Source organism: Schistocerca gregaria, chromosome X (genome assembly GCF_023897955.1).
Source record: "Schistocerca gregaria isolate iqSchGreg1 chromosome X, iqSchGreg1.2, whole genome shotgun sequence".
NCBI classification, from domain to species: Eukaryota; Metazoa; Arthropoda; class Insecta; order Orthoptera; family Acrididae; genus Schistocerca; species Schistocerca gregaria.
Genome location: NC_064931.1, coordinates 97,723,076 through 97,741,263, shown reverse-complemented (window position 1 = coordinate 97,741,263; position 18,188 = coordinate 97,723,076). Strand labels below are relative to the sequence as shown.

General features: G+C 37.8%; 1 protein-coding gene across 1 annotated transcript in view; it reads right to left on the bottom strand.

The window, feature by feature from the left end:
* The window catches only part of LOC126298003 (vesicle-fusing ATPase 1), an 88,978-nt gene that overhangs the window by 44,493 nt on the left and 26,297 nt on the right, over positions 1 to 18,188 (bottom strand). Inside the window, exons 3-6 of the mRNA XM_049989321.1 lie at positions 16,265 to 16,489; positions 7,361 to 7,506; positions 6,456 to 6,594; positions 1,030 to 1,172 (exon numbers count right to left, since the gene is read on the bottom strand). Coding sequence (XP_049845278.1) covers positions 1,030 to 1,172; positions 6,456 to 6,594; positions 7,361 to 7,506; positions 16,265 to 16,489 — 653 coding nt within the window. The remainder of the gene's footprint in view (positions 1 to 1,029; positions 1,173 to 6,455; positions 6,595 to 7,360; positions 7,507 to 16,264; positions 16,490 to 18,188) is intronic.

The following is an 18,188-nucleotide window of genomic DNA, read 5'->3' as shown; positions in this document are numbered from 1 at the left end:
AGTCTGGTTTATTGGTAGACTCAAAACGGACAAGGGCATTGGGGCATGGGTGTATGATGTACAAACTAGAATAGGGAGCAGTCTCTCTACGGAAGCTTGCCACATTATTCCAGGTGTAGATAATCACTGACTGTGCACAGAGCAGAATTTGCATAGTGCTGAAAGGATTGTGGCATCTAATTTCATTCAGACAGCCAAGCAATTCTGAAATCTCTATTAGTTCCTGCAACGAGCTCAAAGATAGTTGCAGAATACCATGAAGCCCTTGTAGGATTACATGAAAGCAACAGGGTAAACTCACTGTAGGTTCCTGGCTACTCAGTAATCAGTTACAATGAAAAGGCTGATATGCTGGCCAGGAAAAGTGTGACGACTCCGTCTGTAGGTCCAAAACCTGTCAACCTTCACTATGGTGATGGTAAAAATAAATCTACATAGCTGGATTACGAGGCAGCACACAGAACATTGGAATAAAACAGAAACATGCTATGCTAATGATACTGAAGTCATATTTTGAAAGAATTTCTGTAAACATAACTTATGTAGAGAAAGAAGTTCCTATATGCAGGCTGCACAGTGAGGGGAATCAAACTGGACAACACTGAATCTTCAAATGTGAAGTGTTGAAAGCCAAAAAACACAGCATATTTGGGTCATTAACTCCTGAAGAAATTGTGTCTAATGAAGAATTAGTAAAAGATCTCTTATTACTCTAAAGGTACTGGCTGGCATTACTAAAATCACAGGAAGAGAAACCACACAACAAGCATAGTTTCAGTGTGGATAACTCTTTAGTCTCCCTGTGTAAATTCATCAACCAATCATCAATCTGATTAAAACCTGTATTCCTGATTTACAGTATAACCTTGTACCACATGAGATATGATTAGGCTCTCAACTATTTTTAATTACAGTAGAATGCAGCATCCTCTTCTGTTCTTAACGCAATGATGCTATCAGTGTAAATGCTGCAGAAAAATTTCACAATCTATTTATAGGCAATGAACATGGCAAGTATGTAGTATTTACCTAATTGTTCAACCACTTCTGGAGGAAAAACACGTGATGCGAAAGCTCGTCTGAATATAGCATTGAATTCTTTATCCAGACCACCAATTCCCATTTTCTGAAAATCCCAGTCTGGGTTGATAATAGACTGCCGTGGCTGTTTACTGTAAATATAAAGATAAAATATGAACACTACTAGTAGTCAATAAAAAATTATTTTATTCTAGTCACTTTCATTATTAACAATTTAAGAGCCTTCTGAAATTTATTAAAGTACTTCACTCCACCTGAGAAATGTTTGGGAAAAAATACAGGAAAAAATCTGCACTGTGACTGTCTTGCACGACACAAAGTAGTAGAAAATATTCCATAGTGAATGTGTGTGTGTGAGAGAGAAACAAATTATCGTCAACACAGGTACTACTATTTGGTATTATTAGTGTACTATTATCTTGCATACAATATAATTTATATTTATTTTAAAATGAATGTGTTGCAATTGTTCGAATTTTTCAGGTAACTAATGCCAAGCTAATTGGCTGTGAATGGTCTATTCAGTACTACATTATACGGTTAGACTTTCTATTCATCAAATTTACATTTAACTACCAAACAAACATTAAGGAAACAGCAACCTATTCTTGCATACCAGTGCTACAGAGACACACACAAGCATGGGTGCTGCCAATGTTCAATTTCAGCACAGTGACTGGAACTGTAGCTTAGTTGCTCACATGCTGATCTTCTCTAAATGTGCACAGATACTTTATAATGCAGGAATCTCAGCTTGAGCTGATGTAATAAAATAAAGTATCCTTATTTGTAATGTGTTTGCTTCTCTTTGAGGTCACTGAATCATGCTGGGTATGGTATTAAATATAACAATGGATTAAGCCACCAACAGACATTTCTTTGCTACACTGACCAGTCACATTAATGTGACCATCTTTCAAAAGCCTCTATAATCATATTTTGCAGCACAGACCACTGCTAGATATGCAGGAATAGAGTCCATGATCTTCTGGAAGGTACCAACAAGGATGTGGAGCCATGCTGACTCCATCGCCATGGCCAGCTGCACTAAGTGTATCAAATGAGGATCCAGGGTGCGAACAGCCCTATTGGCATGGCCCCACAGATTCTCAATTGGGTTTAAATCTGGGGACTTGGTGGCGAGGGGAGTACAGTAAATTCACCTGGTGCTCTTCAAACAATGTACACTGCAGATTGTGTGACACATTGCTTCATCCTGCTGGCAGATACCATTGTATCGACTGCGTGTGGGGGTGGTCGTAGTCCCCAAGGATACATACATACCTGTGTTGATCCACTGTGCCTTCCAGAATGACAAGATTACCAAGGGAATGGCATGAAAAAATTCACCAGACCATAAAGTATTCAGGGTGTTCACTTTCAAATCTTTTATGCTGTACATGCCAACAGTGATCTGTACAATGGAGCATAAAATGTTAATTTATCTGCGGAGGCCATCTGTCCCCACTTAGTGGATGTCCAGTTGCAGTACTGCCATGCAAATTCCAGCCTTTGTCACAAATGAAAAGCAGTCAGCATGGGTGCGTGGAGCAGGCATCTAATGTGGAAGCTCATGCACTTCAACATTAACTGAATGGTTGTTGAGGAGACATTGTTGGTAGCTCCTTTGTTCATTTGAGCATTCAGTTGCTCAACAGTTATAAATCTATTCATCTGTACACATCTCACAGCTATCATTCACCCCAATAATCTACATCCTGTGGTGCACCACAGTTGCCTCTGTGCCAGTCTAGGACAGTGCCGTTTTGCCCTGCACGGTATACGTTAACCATGGTGGCAACTGAACAGTTTACAGACTTAGCTGTTTGGGAAATACTTTGCCCAAAAGCCAGTGATCATGTCCTTTTGAACATCAGACAAATCATCCAATTTCCACATTATGATACTGTAGTAACAAATGTCTGCCACACTAGTATGTGGAAAATTTTGTAAAGACTTGTCATAATTTTGTACAAACAATTGCAAAAACTTTAACTATTCCTGGCCAAATCCAAACATTTTTTTCAAATATATACACAATGTTAAGCAAGTAGCAGTTTCAATTTGTTATCTAAATGTTTCAGCAACAGTAATGTTATCAGTTTACTACAAAGAAGAATAATGGGAAAGAAAATGTGAAGGAAAAATATAAATAATAATAAAAGGGAAATCACTCCCAAGTCTGGACCAAAACACTTATTCCTAGGTAACTTCTTTACCTCCAGTGCCCATATATCTTTATTTTTCTCTATGTCCCATCTGCATTTTTACACTCTTAAATCAACAGCTTTGAAAGTGAGACACTCTGTCTCTCTCTCTCTCACACACACACATAGATGCCTCCAAGAAAATTGAAAAATATGGGTAAAGCTGTTATCAGCCCAAAGGATGGTTCGAACACCATGGTGCTATTGAAGGTGGTATATTCCTTCCTTCTTCCAACCATTAAACCATCTGAGCCAGAAAGTTTTAGAGCAATCCACAATCAAATGTGGACACAAATCACAATATAACTCAGCAATTTTTACTTATACAAATCATTGTTAGAAGTGAAAGAAGTGGATTTAGATGTGCTGAACACTAATATTAAGGTTAAAAGTGTCCTAGCTCAGGGTTACAATTAAATAAGGTGTTTATGCTTCACAGACTCACTTATGGAACATTTTAAAAGTTACATGGTAAGGCATTGTGAGAAGGATTCCTCTGCCGAGAGTGAGTTTCCAGTACAATTTGGCAACACTGCTTTACACCATCCAGTCATGTAAACCTTGTACAATGCAGAAACACGACACAATTTTAATTGTTTGTCATGGCTGCCTGCTCTTGTGCTACATTAGTTCTCTTGTAACTGGAATGAGTGTTGTGATGGTTGGCAGTGAGTATATGAGTGGTAAAGTGTTGAAACTGATGAATTGTGTTATTGTGCATGTGTATACTCCCACAAAAAAAAGCCTTGCACCTGCAATGACAAACCCAATAACTTGTAACATCTGAGATGATGATATTTGTGGTTCAAGAAGGTGACCATTGACTAAGGCAGTGAAACAAGCATATGCCTTGGATTTCAGGTGTGAAGTTGGCAGACAAAGATAAATTGTGGCTCCACACTTATGTTGCACCTTATGTTCATCTGCATTGAATGCTTGGATGCATGGTAAAACATCTGCATAAAGTTTGGTGTACTTGTTGGCACAAATCCACACATCACGCATCAGATGGTTATTTTTGTATAGGGTCAATACCAAGACAAAGAGGAATTCAATGTCCTGACATTCCATCTGTCATTTGGCCTGTGGCTCATTGCAAAGGATTGCCAGGTCCTGTTCCCTCATGCATACCACCATCAAGCAGTGATACTGATGATGGTGAACTGACACATCAGCCAAAAAAGTGCAATCATCTGCCAGTGATACTGACCCAACATGTACAACATCATCTTGAGAACCACACGAAATCACACAGTGTAAACTCAGTGATCTGTTTCGGATTTAGATCTTCCAAACCATAAAGCTGGACCCTTGGCCTCATGATTGTTGCAGTGTAATCTCCTCACTGGCCAGTACATTTTGTCTGTGTTTCAGGAGCATCAGAAAAAGCTCAAGTGCAATTTCAGTAATGAAGATGACATTACATTCTGCAGTGGCACTGATGGCTTCTTGGAAGACCTGAACATTACAGACAAGCCAGATCAGTGGAGACTCACTATAGATGGCTCAAAAACAAGCCTGAAGCCAGTACTGTTACACAATGGTTATGAAAGCCCATCCATCCCTGCCACATATGCTGTCACAGCTAAAGACATTTACACCATGTTAAGATCCATTGTAAAATGAATTACACGAAGTGTGAATCACTGATACATGGAGATTTGAAAGTCATTGCAATTTTTGCAGTGTGCAAGGGGGTTACACCAAGTATTGCTACTATTTGTGTGAGTGGGAAAGTCACACATGAGAAAAACACTACACAGAGAGAGAATTACCTACACCAACAGCTCTGGTGCATAGGTCAAAAAATATTGCCAAAGAACCTATAGTGAACTCTTAACAAAATTGTTCTTCCACCACTGCATGTCAAGTTGGGACTCATGATAGTAGTTGTTAAGGCCGACCATAGGAATGAAGCAGGATTTCAGTATGTGTGTAAGAAATTGCCATGACTCAGCACAGAGAAGATCACAAAGGAGATATGGGGGTATTCACTGGCCCACTGGTATGCCAGATGTTGGAGGACACACGCTGAGTCCACTATAACCCCTGATCAAGCTGCAACCATGGTATTGTTTTTGTAATGCGACAACATTGTTTGTTCTTGGGTAACAGGAGAGCTGAAAATTACAGGGACCTTGCAGAAGAACTCATTTATACTTGTAAGGCAACTGGCTGCAACATGACCCTGAAGATGCACCTCCTTTACTCCTGCCTCAAAGGCCTCAAAGCGTTCCCAGAGAACTGTGGTGCATTCAGTGATGAGCACAGCAAGTGGTTGCACCAGGACATTTCTCTCATGGAAAAGTGATACATGGCATAGTGGAGTACTCCTATGCTGGCTGATTTCTACTAGATTCTACAGATAAATACTACATATGCTATCCACAAGAGGAAGGCAAAGAAACGGCATGAATGAACCATGTAAGTTCAATTAATGTGTATGTCCTGTTGATTATGGTAGCAATACAAGTGAGAAAATCCAATCTCACTTGTAACCCTGAGCTAGGAGACATTTTTAATCATGATATTCATGTTTAGCACATCAGAACCTACTCTGGTTTCTGCAAAAAATCCACTGTGGACCACAATAAGCAGAAAAAATCCATGGACAAACCAAAGAGTGAAACTAGATCTTTGGATATGGTAGTTAACACTAATACACAACATTACTTTTACCCTTGACTAATAATTCCTGTGAAAAGGATAGTGCCTTGAAAGTCTGCTTCAACCAAAAAAAAAAAAAAAAATTAAGAAAAAGAAAACTTTCATTTCAAGCAAGAATGGCAGAAACTTATGCTACTTACAACAGCCTTATATGGGTGTGGAGAAATTTAATGTTAAAAGAAACAATTCTTTTGAAATTTTTGTTTGGAGACTGAAAAATATGCAAAAGAAAAGCTAAACTGTTTTTGGAAAGGAAAATACTGTAGATGAAGTTGAAATCTTTGGGACATAAGGTCAAAGAAACATTGGAGAAAGTGAACGAATAGGTCACATACACAGTAAAATTTATGGCATTTGCTAGATGAGTTGGACAAAATACTAGAATTTTGTAAAAAGAGCTGTAGAACCACACATTCTTCAGCGTTATGGGGAAAGACATTCTTAATACCATGAGTTGGAAACAATGGGTTACAACAAAGTGACTAACAGTTACAATAATGCAACACACACAAACACTGAATGGCGAAATTAAACACATACCCTTTGGCTTTTCCAACTAGATTAAGAGAAGAGTTTTCTGCCTTCTCAAACTGGACAATTGTGTCACCTAAGCATCTTCCCAGCCTGGTTTTCTTTGGTTTAGCATCCTGGCCAGCTTTGATAGCATTCAAATCAGCAGCTGAAAAATACATTTGACAGTTACCTTATGAAGACAAAAAAATGAAAACGTAATCCTGTTATATTCTACACTATTATTTTCTCATAGTATCCTGGATGTTCAACTTGGCAAATAATCTGACAAAAGCCTTTCCTACACACAGAACTTACTATAGTTTTCAGCAGAGGTCAATAGAAATACACAGAATAAATTAAACATGTGGTATAAAGATTCATTCCTGGTTCACAATAAAGGAAGTGGAATTGTTTTAAAAAATGAAAATTACACATGTAATGTACTTTGTGATGACATGTGTCAAAGGAATGTGCACAACATTGTTTAGGTTGAGTAAGAGAAGCAACAGCAGATTGGGCAATCAAAAGATATTGCAATAGGCCTGCCCTTAAAAGTATTGCAGACAGCTTTAGTGTGAATACAATCATGAAACACCACCAATTACCTCTACATATGGCCACTGTTAGGTTTCCTTAAATATTTTCAATGTTCTTACATTAATACCACAAGATCAAAGATATTTCAGTTTCATGGCTCAGACTAAGAGACATCATACAGTCACTTAGTTGTAAGAAATAGTACAGAGTTCATTCAGTAAAATCTCCTCTTCCTTTCCCATTACAACCCCAAAACTTAATAACAACACTTTGTAATTTTATTTTTGAATGAATTATCCACACTTCACACTTATTTTTTTTGGAATTGCATAAATGGAAAATTGGAAATCCAGATGAAACTGCTATTATAGAAGACAGTGTAAAAATTAACATACCTTCAAGGCTTTTCACTACAAGTCCCAGTAGCTTTTTATCTTGAAAACTAAATGCCAACTGTTGGCCCACTGTGAAAGCTTGGCCAGAGAACTGAAGCAAGAACTCACGAGCCATCAGGTCTGTGTCGTATGGCTCCAGTGATACACTGTAACATACACAATTCAAAATATTTCATTCTGCTACTAGACATCTATTGTAAAATCTTATTGATAATCAGTGTGTTGATTATTAAATTTTTCAAGACTTATAAAAGGGAATATGCTGTTAGGTCTTACACGCATAGCATTTAGTGAAATGCTATGTTTCTCCCTATTACATTTACATCTGTGCTCCATTAATCAATTTCTCTAATTCTGCTGTCACAGTCAGACCATAAGATGTATTTTTAGAAAGTATATATCTGTTGACATTTACTGGAAAACGAGGTTTTGGAATACGTAAGTATAACTACATCATGCACTATGTCTTTCTTGTAGTGTATCCAACTGCAGTTTTTTCAGTAAATTTGTAGCACCATCATGCTGCCTAAATGAAACAGTGATAAAGCTTGCTGGTCTTCTTTGATTTTTTTCTTTCAATTCAAGGTGGTAAAGGTGCCAAACCATTCAACAATCCCCAGGAACTGGCCAACCAAGGGTTTTGTAAGTGTTCTCTTTGTGTGTGAATTACACTTCCTTATAATTCCTACAATAAATCTCAGTCTGGAGTCTGCTTTCCATATACCTTGATTCAAGTGGCCTCTCCACCTTTACTTGTTCTGGACAGACTTAACAGTTGTGATTTAAGAGGCTTATCAGCGATTGAATCTTCAAACAACATGGGACATTTTCATTTACTTAAATAAAAGATAGCTCTATAGATATAAAATCTGTTGCCAAACTCTGCACAGGCACTGATCAACTTCAAGTATATCTGCATTTTTTCAACAATTTCCTATCAAAGACACTTTTCTGTATGCAACACCATTGTCAACAAACTGCTCCATACAGAAGTACATATTATCTGCCAGGTAAAACTCTGGCATTTACAAGAGTGAAAGGCAAATAGCATAAGTGTTTAACTGCCTCTTCGCTTAACTACTATCGACTGTTTCTAAGACCGCTACAAATTTTTGTGTCAATATATTTCTCACACCCCTGCAAATCCACGACACTTCCGTGCACCTTCCTATTGGCTGACAAGCTACATGTGCCAGCATTCTTGCATTGTTGCTGCAGTTTTTTTCCTAATTATTAGCCTTCAGAGGTCTCACAGACATACCACAGTGTTTGCGCGCTGCGTTTTTGTTGCATCCTACTGTTTCTCCATGGCAGTGAAAGCTGGACCTTCTATGCAATGTGTGTTATGTGAGACAAATGTGGATGTTCAAGATCACCCCGTTGAATCTCCGGATGAAGACGTTGATGACAGCGACAATGACCCTGATTTTGAGATATTTAGTAATCCCAACACTAATTCAAAGCAGGAAACTGAAAGTGATGAAGATGTGACAGCTGATGATGATGGAGCTTACTTCTTCGGTAAGAACAGATGTTTTTCAATGGACAAAAATCCAGCCACCAGCTAACGTAAGAACAAGGCAACACAACATTGTCTTGCAGCTTCCTGGACTGCGACAGATGGCAAAAAGTCTTTGAGGAAACCCTGCTGTTTTGGAGGTATGAAAACTTCTTTACACTAGACATTCTAGACAAAATCATTCGATGGACAAATCTGAAAATATCTAAACTTAGAGCACAGTATGCCAATGATCACTTATCCTATCTACAAGATGCTGATGTCATTGAATTGAAGGCTCTAATTGGTCTATTAGTGTATTCAGCCATTTTCAAGTTGGGGAGCGAGTCTGTTTACAGCCTGTTTGCAACCGATGGAACAGGCAGAGATGTTTTCAGATACACTGTTAGCAAAGAAAGATTTCTGTTTTTATTGTCTGCATTACGATTTGACAATCCAGATGATCGGGATGAAAGAAAGAAAATAGACAAATCAGTATCAATTTCACAAACATTTTTGAGTTTCATCAAAAACAGTCAACTTTCCTACTCTGTAGGTGCAACAATGTGTGTCGACGAAATGTTTGTCCATTTTCGTGGAAGGTGTGGGTTGAGTGTACATGCCAAACAAACCGGCAAAGTATGGCCTCAAAGTTCAGTGTTTGACTGACGCTTGTACAAATTACTTTTACAATACATATATTTATTCTGGAAAAGGCAGCAATGGTCACACCCTTCCCAGCCATGAGAAAGGTCACAGTGTTCCCACACAGGCTGTTCTTCAACTGGTGAAACCCATTGAAAACAAGGAGAAATGTTATAGGTGACAACTGGTACTCATCAGTAGAGCTAGTCAATGACATTTCAAAAAAAAGTCTAACATACATTGGTATGCTGAAAAAGAACAAAAAGGAGATTCCACAGAACTTCTTACCTAATAAGAAACATGGTGTGAAGACATCTGTTTACAGTTTTACAGAAGACATGACTCTGGATTCCTTCATGCCCAAGAAGTCCAAAGCTGCAATACTGATCTCTTCTATGCACCATTCAGTAAACAATTACCCTGAACCAGGAAAACCTGAGATCATCATGTTTTATAACACACCAAAAGGTGGTGTGGACTGTCTTGACCAAAGGTGTGCATCTTATTCGTCAAGTCACCGGACAAGAAGATGGCCTTTGGCCATTTTCTTCACATTAGTGGATGTTGCTTGCAGTGTAAATTGTTATGTGGTACATCAAGCTTATCCAAAGGCAGAAGTAACGAGATTGAGCTTCATGAAGAATCTAGCAAGAGACCTAGTTGAACCTCATATGAAGCGTACAATTTCTATTGGACACTTGTGATGAGAGTTGAGTGACACCATCAGGAGAATACTTCACTTACAAGATGAGCCTCAAAAAACAGAAAGAAGGATCTGAAAATAAAAAAAATGTGTGCCTTTTTCCCTCCTCGTCTGAAGAGGGAAACAAGATATCTGTGTCAACAGTGTGGTGTTCCGATTTCTTTGGAGTGTTCCAGGAAGGTCTGCGTGAAGTGTTTGCAGGAGGAAATTGACTGAAGTATGATTCAGGGGCACATGAGAACACATACTACGTTTTTAGTTGTAATTTTAGAAGTAAAATGTGGCAAAATTTCTCCATTCATAGAATTATGGACTGAAATATTCGCTCTACATTGCAAAGATGGGTCTTAAACTGAAAGTTGACTTCACACACAATCTATAGTAAGCCAAGTTGGATTTTTTCACCTATTTATATTGCCTATTCGTAATATAATCTCTCCGATGATAATCTGCGTGTGAGTAGAGAGCTAACTATTTGCTGTTATTTTCATAACTCATAAAATAAAAATATACTCCAAATTTCGCTTTGTTTCAGTTGTTGAAGTGTTTAAAATACTGCCTTGTTTAAAAAAATCAAATTTCTACAAAGTCCATGTCTAACAAGTGTAATGAATGACAGGAATTCAAGAAACTTTATATATTCAGCAAAATTCTGGTTTGATATATAAAATATAAAAATACGGTCTGTGAGATCCCTCCAGAGTGATTGTGTTCCTGTGAATGACCACACTAGTTAAGGGTTAATGAAGTAGTTGTATGCTCATCATACTTGGTATGCATTTAATATCCATATAGAATGCCTTACAACATTCCAATTTAATCAGTAAAAAAAAAGGCCACCATCCACACATACTCAATCTGCTATTCTGTCATGCACACATTCCTTAAGGCAGTATCTAATATGTAGTACTGTTTTTCTGACTGACCATACATTTGCAGAAGATAATTCAAATGACAGTAACTTCTGGATACATGGGATATGTGAATGCAAGGTGTATCCAGATAAATCCTAAAAACTTAACTCTTTAAAGAGATAAGTGATTTAATGTTAACAAAGCAGAAGTGCAAGCACAAAATTTTCTTCACTCACTAATAGCACAATAGGTGTTTACAGATAGAATCAAAATATTAGTTAACAGAACATGCACCAGTTAAACTGGACAAGGTTGGACAATTTTTGAGCATTTTATCACAACAATTACCCAAAATATTTTAGTGTCATCAGAATATTTAAACCAAGATTGTGAAACCAGGTCTTGAACAGATTGTTCCCAAAGAGTCGTCTAATGTCAGTTTGACATATGCAGTTCCATCCAGTGTTATGACAGTTACTCTCTAATTAATGCTCTATAAGTAATGCAATAGGTCGTTCTCTCTTTCGCTAGTATTCAATAAATCACATGACTAAATATGCCACTTGTAAAGTGCTCATACTTATTACCAAAGCTAGAAATGTGAAAGCAATGCAGAATACTCTGTTGTTCCGCTTACAGTGATTTGTGCATGCACTTTCAAAAGGCTGTGTGTGAGGCAGTGTTATGTCATCCAAAAAGGGTGCCTCAGAATCTGTGTATGTATCACTGTCAAAGCCCACCATGGCCCTAGTCTATTTAAGGTTAACCAAGCTACACTCAGCCGCAGTTCTCTGTGTACTTGACTGGTTCTCGTTGAATGTTACTTAAATACTCTGTTCAAGTTGTTAATGCTTTCAGGGAATAAAGTTGTGTTCAGTCAACCAGTCGTGTTGTAATTACACCTAATTACAGTACAATTAGCAACGAGTGTGGGCCTGTTCGACACAAATTTCTCATCTGGTTGATCCCCCGTTTATTCTCACAATGGCTGTTGGTGTTACAGAGGATATTTTACATTGGTTGGTTGAAAAGCAACAATGATTCACTAAGGCACTACACCAAGAACTACAGGTGCTGGACAATCAAACTCAGGTACTTAAATCATTGGTTTCTGTGTTGTCTAGTCAGCTGGTTTGCTCCCCACAGCCTCCATGATTTATCTGCCTCCCTTTTCTACATATGATTACGTCCACTGAGGAATGGGATGCATGCTAGAAACATCTCCTACAACACTTAAGCTTTTGGGATTACTGATGCTATTTTGTGTCGTGGTCAGCTCAACTCCGTGGGTTAAGTTGTCATCATTTTGTGTCCCATGTGCATAAGGAGCTGTATGCTGATCAGATGGTATGAGATGCTATCATACTTCTAGCACAGGACAGTGAGGTGCTACAGTGTGAAAATCCATCCCTCTCCAAGGTTTTAGCTATTGCACAATGATTAAAGTGTTGCAAGATGCAGGTAACCAAATTGAGTCACGGTGTAAGGTATCAGCAGTCCAACCCTCTTCTCTGTACCAAGTTTCAGATAGTTTGCATGGGGAAGACATGGTCACAGCAGCCCACACACAATCACAGCATTACGGCAGACAGTCTCGCTCCAAGCAGCAGCCACACAAAGTAAACAGACCAGTAAACAGCAACACGCGTGATCCACACTCCATTCCTGCCCTTATTGTTTCATTAACCATGAGCACCCACATTGCCAGAAATGCTAGGCTACCTATCATAATTGCAACAAAAAAGGTCACACTGCTGCTGTTTGTTATGCAAAAATTCAGCACAACGATTCTGATGGAGATATGGACATATACATTGTATTGGCTATTTCTGTTGTGCCAAACAAGCTTTTCATTGACGTTTTAGTTTTTTGTAAAGTTCGGCACATGCAAGTGGATACAGGAGCTGTGGTAACCTTGATAAAATCATAAACATACATGGACTTGGGCTCCACTCCAATTCTCTTTGTGACAGAAAAGTTAGTAAATTACAAGAAACAGAGTTTTTCTATTCTCAGCCAATTCTCTGCCCCAGTAACCCACAAGTCAGTAGTCCGGTCACTTGCATTTCTTGTGATACATAATGCACATACAGAGAAACTTTCTGGATTAGATGCTTTTAAGTTGTTTGATTTTACCATTTCTGATAAAGTGAATTTAGTGTATGAACAAGTGCCATGTACACAGTTAGATGCATTATGTTCCGAGTTTTCCTCTTTGTAGTCTCCTGGAATGGGGCGTGCCAACAATATTCAAATGCACATTACCATGAAATCATCTGCTCATCCTCTTCCCCCCCCCCCCCCCCCCACCCCTCCACCCCGGCCCATCTGGTTCCAGAGGCACTCGGGGAACAGGTCAAAGATTAATTCGACCGCATCACAGAATGCAGTGTTTTTCAGCCTATTGCACCAAGCGAATGGTCTACCCCCTAAGTTATAGCAAAGAAACCGATGGTCCAGCTATGCCCCTGCAGTTCTTTTGAAGTTTCTGCAAATGCACAATCTACAATGGATGCAAACCCAATACCACACCCAGACAAACTCTTTGCATAGTTATCAGGTGGTCAATATTTCTCAAAAATTGACTTGTCGGATGCTCATTTTCAAATCCCTTTAGATACAGAGTCACTATGTATGTTAGTTGTCAATATCCCTTTTGAACTGTACCAACACTTGCGGATGCCTTCTGGATTTGCCACTGCTCCCACTATTTTTCAACATTTTTTGGGACAACTTACAGCCTCTGTACCAGGCTGTGCGAACTATTTGGATGATGATTCTGGTGCCTCTGCTGAGGAATATTTCAGAAATCTCTGTATTCTTTTCTGTCCTCCAAGCAGCCGAGTTAAAGTGTAATTTAGAAAATGTCAATTTTTTCAGCCTTCTACCGTTTATCTTGCGTTTGAAGTTTCTTGCGAGGGTCTCAAACTCCTGCATCAAGATGTTTCTGCTAGTGTTTTGCTTCCACACCCTATGTCAGTCAACTTCAGGTTTTTCTAAGTAAAGTCACCTACTTGCATAAATTTTTGCCTAGGGCAGCAACAATCACAGATGTTACATGTGTTGCTGTGCAAAGGGACTCGGTTTTGCTGGTTTGTGAAACGGCGGTTTCCACCCTCAAAACCAAGTTGCAGTCTGCGCCCTGCTTAGTGACATACTGACCAGGTCTCCACTTGGTTCTTGCAATGGATGCTTCACAGTATGGATTGGGGAGGGGGGGCGGCAATACTGGCTCTTAGACATGCCCACGGCTCCAAATGGCCTATTGCTTATACCTAAAAAAAAAAAAAATGCGAACTCCTGCTCAAACTAGGTACTCTCAGGTAAAAAAGGAAGCTTTGGCCATTGTATATGCTGTGAAGAAATTCCATATTTTTCTCTATGCTACCAAATTCCACCTGGGCACCAATCACAAACCATTGGTTTCCTTATTCAGTCCTCCTGTGTCATTACCAGTTTAAGCAGCACATCACAATCGACATTGCCCTTCTTTTCCTTTCACATTACAACTACAAGATTCATATCTGCCCTACAAATTAAGAGGAAAATGATGATGCTTTGTCCCACCTGCTGGCTGATCCGGTTCCAGAATTTCGTCAAGCCGAACTCCTTTGTTCCGAAACTGATGTTGCCGCACAGCAGAAAGTCGATGGTTTTCCTGTATCTGGCACACTGATTTTGAAGCCTGTAGTTTTGGATCCCATTTTGCAGAAAGTCTTAACACTCATACAACATGGTTTGTCAGATCCACCATCTTGTCGTGCGTCCAACTCCCTCCATAATTATTAGATCTTTTGACATCAATTCTCTGTTGTGGATAGAGTTCTGCTTCTTCAGAAGGATTGCACTGCCCCTTGGTTTGTCATCCCCTCAGTGCTTCATTTGGAGGTTCTCCATTTATTACATGCAGATAATTGGGGTGTATTGCACACAGAAATGGTGACCCATCAACCCATGTTTTGTTCCGGTTTGGATGGTGACATTACCTGCCTTGTTGCCTCATGTTCACGCAGCCCCCAGAGTGTCATTGTCTCCTTGGTTGATACTATTGCCTGTGTGGGAGACTGTACACAAGTCAATTTTACTGGCCCGTTTCTCAATTGTTATTGGCTGTTGGTGTTTGATGCATATACTCTCTTTCTGTTCATAGCTTGTTGTGTTTCCACATCCAGAACTGCCACCATCACACCCTTGTCCAAATTTTTTCCAATCGAAGGCTTGCCCACGATGTTAGTGTCCAACTGCAAGAGTTTGCAGCATTTTGTGATTCCCATGGTATCCATCACCTAACTGCCCCACCATTCCAGGCACAGTCTAACGGTGAGGTGGAATGCCTAATGCAAATATTTTCCTTCTAACACACTGGGGCATTCCTGTACACCTAAGTGAAATAATGATTCAGTGAAGAAGTTAGCATCTATCAACTGTGCCTAATCACATAGTGTCACTGTTAGAGAACCAATGTCAGCTGGTCAGCTGTAAAATAACCCTAGTGCATCGCTCACTGACAACACTAAGTCAAAACATTATAATTCATTTATTACCTGCATTTTGATCAAGGTAATTAACTTTTACTTAAACTTTATTTCTGCTTCATATGCTTCAAAATTTCCAATCAGGGTGCAAATTAGTGTTTCAATGCCAACTTCATTTCTGCAGCCCAAATATTTAATGATAGCACTAACACTTTCAATTTAAATGACATATTTATTTATATTAAAGAAAAGCAGCTGGAAATATGGGACACAATGTCTGTTAGTTTTATACCACAAATAAAATTGAAGATACTGCATGCAAAATATTTTACAGTTTTCAGTAAATATGAAAATGTTTCTAATATAGGACAATCTTTAGCAACTCAATATTTACACAGTAAGGGCTAATCTTCCTGAGCACATTTAATAGTTTACAAAATAGGTTTCATATTTATAGTACAGTGTCAATTTCCATGAATGAGAGGAAAATGGCAAGAAAATTCTGAACAGTTTTAAATAATGACTAATTTACAGTGTTTCTAAATATGCCCAAATTGTCTTGTTCTTTCTGACTCCAGTACTTTCACCAATATAAAAAAAGAAGTGAGGTCTTTCTCCCAGAAGCAAGCTGTCGAACTTCCAAACAGAAATAACACAGATTATGTATAGAATATTAAAATACGAAATTGCATCATGATAATGCAAGATGAATGCATGTGTTACACTCACGATTTCTTTTGCAGAAAATCTGCTTCTAGAACAATGGTGCACAAGCACTCTGAACTGGAAGTAGGATCAAAATAATATGGTTTCACCAGTATTTCTTCATTTAGTGACAACATCGCCCACTTGCGTTGAGGTAAGCTGAAGCCAACATTGCCCCGAGGTACATCAGGATGGAACCGCACACTGAATATAAACTCTTTCCCATTCTTCGGTGTGACTTCTATATGTCTGCAATTTATAATTCCCAAAGGTTATAAGTAAATGTAGCATGGTTATAAAAATAGATTTACAAATTTGTAAAAGGAAGACATTTGTAATTGAAATAAATATCATCAGCTTAACACAGTAGGGAAAGCATTTATTTATAATTTTGTAGTGTACGTTCTGAAATTTTATTTTCCACATAACATGGCAACTTAGAAATAATTAGATCTGAAAGTTTATACTTTGCAATTTAAACAATGGAATGTCCAGGTTGAAAAATCAACAATATTATGACAAGGATAGATTGCTATTCACAATAAAAGTGACATGCTGAATTGCAGGTGCAACAGAAAGACTGTTACACATTTAGCTTTTGGCTACAGCATTATTTACAAATGTGGGTGCACACACCACTATCTGGCCACTCCACCCAGAAGGCAGTTGATTCTGTGATGAAGCAAGCTGGGATAATTTTAATTCCTCTCTTATTTTGCCATCTGCCTCATTAATTTTGTTTTATTACTTTTAACTATTTACTATTAGCATATGTGAACAGAATCTGCATTTTCATGTAAGAGAAAGGTTGGCCCTCAGTTTTAAAGAATTTAACACCAGATCTAATTTTGTGGTTAGTTTTATGTATGTAACTGATTTTCTAATTTATTTCAACCATGCCTAGTTAGTATCTTTCATTATAGGGAGAAATCAGTAACTGTTTTGTAACTTAATTGCTATTGTTGACATATAAACAAATACAAATTCTATAATAATTATAAACATTTGGAAGACAAAATGCTAGTAATATTAAAGTATCTATTTGGGTCTATTCGAAAATATGTTAGCAAAGTCAGCACTTAATTCCAAAGTAATTAACAGTTTTGTTTGTATTGTTTATGTAACAACATTTGTTAATTTCATGATTTAAACAAATAATTTGGCCTAAACCTTGTAGCAGAAGAAACTGTTAAAAGGAACAAATTTTTTGATATATTCAGTTAATTTAATAAGTAAAGTTTTAATTTATTTATTTATGCATTTATTTTACCTGGCGAGATTAGGGCCTTCAGGCCCTCTCTTACACCTAACCAGGCACACTCAGATTGAACGAGTTACAGTTTCTACAGAACATTAAGGACATATAATGTATTATGCAGTATTGATGTTAAAGAAAAAAAAAATAGAGATTATAACAGTAGTACAATGATAACTATAACAATAAAAATAATTATAACAATCAAGAATAATAATAATAATAATAATAATAATAATAATAATAATAATAATTATAATAATAATAATAATTATTATAATAATAATAATAATAATTATAATAATAATAATAGTAATAATAATAGTAATAATAATAATAGTGATGACTATGTATATGAAAGTAAAAATAATTTTCTTTCGTGAATGTCAGTCCTATTGTTAGTTGGGAATTTTCTCGTTATGTTCTTGCAGCTTGTGAGTTATTCTCATCGAGCAGAGACATAAGACGATAGAATGAGGTAAAAAGAGATATATACAACCGAATATTGCACATGTATCTAACGCAAGCATTCATCACTAGCTCGAGGCATCTAGAATTTTCACTATTTGTGCCGTGTTGAACTATATCACAGTAGTAAAGATTAGGCAAGACTAGTGTTTGGACTAATTTTTGTTTAACATGGGTTGGGAATATTTTTTCTAAATTTTTGAACTGCATGTAGGGAGGAGAGCG